This window comes from Sinocyclocheilus anshuiensis, unplaced genomic scaffold (genome assembly GCF_001515605.1).
Source record: "Sinocyclocheilus anshuiensis isolate Anshui unplaced genomic scaffold, SAMN03320099.WGS_v1.1 C33097615, whole genome shotgun sequence".
Taxonomy (NCBI): Eukaryota; Metazoa; Chordata; class Actinopteri; order Cypriniformes; family Cyprinidae; genus Sinocyclocheilus; species Sinocyclocheilus anshuiensis.
Genome location: NW_015621708.1, coordinates 1 through 2,500, shown reverse-complemented (window position 1 = coordinate 2,500; position 2,500 = coordinate 1). Strand labels below are relative to the sequence as shown.

At 37.7% G+C, this 2,500-nt stretch overlaps 1 protein-coding gene across 1 annotated transcript; it reads right to left on the bottom strand.

The window, feature by feature from the left end:
- Positions 1 to 190: 190 nt before the first annotated feature.
- Positions 191 to 2,497, bottom strand: LOC107683258 (putative sodium-coupled neutral amino acid transporter 7; the record flags this gene model as incomplete). The annotated part of the gene is made up of 6 exons (XM_016479318.1): positions 191 to 661; positions 1,409 to 1,460; positions 1,562 to 1,761; positions 1,854 to 2,001; positions 2,110 to 2,224; positions 2,435 to 2,497. Coding segments are annotated over 6 exons (696 nt in total), but the record flags the coding sequence as incomplete, so codon positions are not given.
- Between the last annotated feature and the right edge of the window lie 3 nt (positions 2,498 to 2,500).

The following is a 2,500-nucleotide window of genomic DNA, read 5'->3' as shown; positions in this document are numbered from 1 at the left end:
CTTATGGAACTGTAGAATTACATGTTTAGCAGTGCAAGTCATCAAGAAAAAAAGTTTGCACTAAGATTCTAAGGGTAAACATTATGAACACTGACCACATTTGCAATGTCAAGCATAGAAGGCCTTCATAAAATCAGTTTCTTAAAAAATATATATAAAAATTAAAAAAGAGAATGGACAAAAAACTAAATTACATTTCAAAAGAAAGAGGCTATATTTGGAAGATCTAACACTGGAGGATTTAACACAATGTCCATATCCATTCAGAAAATAGTGAAGTATAGTGTCCTGCACAGGGGTCCTCCATTCACAAACAACCAGAGCAGAGAGCTTGATGCTGCATGCAGGTGGATGATCCACTACATCAAGAGGTACAGACTTCTGTGGGACTGCTGCACTTTACAATATGAGAAATTTGCAACAGTCTCCTGAAGACTGGATAGAGGTCAGTGGTAGACGTGATTTGGACAGGCTTTTTTCCCTTGTTTTTAATTTGTCTCTATTGGTTCACAGCCCAATATTCATGAGGTCACAACAACTCGTCTATGGGCTGCTGGGTTGACTGATGATATCTTGGTAGATGGCATTTGTGGTCGTCTGGCCAAAGATGAAAGCACCAATCGTAACCATAACAACCCCATAGGCCACCATTCCCTTCCAACTATAGAGAAATAAATAGGTCATCAGTTTTATCTTTGAATACACAAGTCTTTAGGCATTGCTGAATATTGTTTATAAAGATAGTTCACCCAAAAATGACAATTTTGTCATCATTTACTTACCTTCACATCATTCCAAAGCCATAAGACTTTCTTTCATCCTCGAAACACAAATGAAGATATTTTTAATGAAACCTGAGAGACTGCTGTCCCTCCATTGAAAGTCCATTCCACCAAAACTGACACTTCAAAAAGTAAAAATGTAAATGTAACCCATGTGAATCAAGCAGTTTAATCCAAGGCGTCTGACTGCTATATATAATAAACCAATTTCGTTTAGGCTTTTGTTCACTTATTACTATTGATCAAAACACATACAGCAGAAGCTCAAACGTCAATCGTTCGACCAACATTATTGATGCGCTGTATGTATATGCGTTGTTCAATATGTGTAGATGTTTGTAAGCCTAAATGAATTGTTTATCTTAAAAAAGATGGAGTCTCTTCAGAAGAGTTGCTTTATTAAAGTGAAATCCTTTTTTTACAATGTCTTTTACAGTAACTTTTTGAAGCATCATTTGGTGAAATTATCTTAAAGACAGAAATCTCTCAAGTTTCATTAACAATTTCTTCCTTTGCATTTTGGACATGACCAAATGTATCTTATAAGTTTAAAATGGCATGAGGGTGATTCATTAATGATTATTTTTGGGTGAACTTTCCCTTTAATAAGTAATAAATGAGTTTACCTGGTTGATCTGACATCATGCTCTGAAAGCTTTGCCTGAATCAAGCACAACCCTATAGACAAGCATTAGAAGAATAAATGCAGTCACTGTTTGTAAAAACACTGACGTGATAGAAGCAAAAAGTAAAGTCTAAGAACAATTTAACTGTAATACCTGGAAAAACAAAAATGAAGCATGCAGCCAAACCACCAATTAGTGAAATCACTCGTCCGATATCAGGAATGAAGAGAGCAAGAATTAATGTGAGACAAAACCAGACGACTGTCTGCAGTATTCTCCGTCTCCGTTCCCTGGCCACATCTGTCTCCACCTCCTCTCCTTTAAAACGCAACCACAAACCTTCCAGCACTGCCCTAAAGCACAAACAAATACACATATTTTCTTTAGATTTGACAATAAATGTGTCTTTCATAGACACACACCTATAGACCATAAAGCCTGTTACCTTCCACAGAAGTGCAGGATTGGATATGAGGTAACAACACAGATGATGATGAAGGCTCGAGCAATGGCCACCGCAATGTCATCAGATGGATATGACATCAAAACATCCTGGCTTACGCTTGAGCCAAATGACAGGAAGCCACAGACACCTGCGGAGAAAAAACAAGCCCAAACATTACACAATCAGTTCATATTGGCATGAATGCTGCTGTCTGCTTTATCATTAGAATATTTCAGCAAATTCAAAATATGCACACCTGTGCCTGTATACACAAAGAGGCAGATGATCATGCTGACTGTAACAACTGCCCACCAGGGCCGGATTTCTGGCTTCTTCATGCTGTTGAAAACTGGAACGCTACTGACATGACACTGGGAAAACGAAAACGAGGAGAATGATCGAGTTCGATCTAGCTAGATTTCAAAAGTAGTGAATTCAGACATGTCCTTGGCTAAGAGAGATATGCTACTTTTATGAATACTTTCATACAAGGATGCATCAGATTAGTCAAATGTGCCATTACAGACATTAATAACATTACAAATTATTTCTATTTCACATGAATAGTAAAGTTCACACACCTGGAAACCAAAGCAGATTGTGGGCATGGCATTGAACACATCGGTCCAGGATGCAGGGCTGAAAGA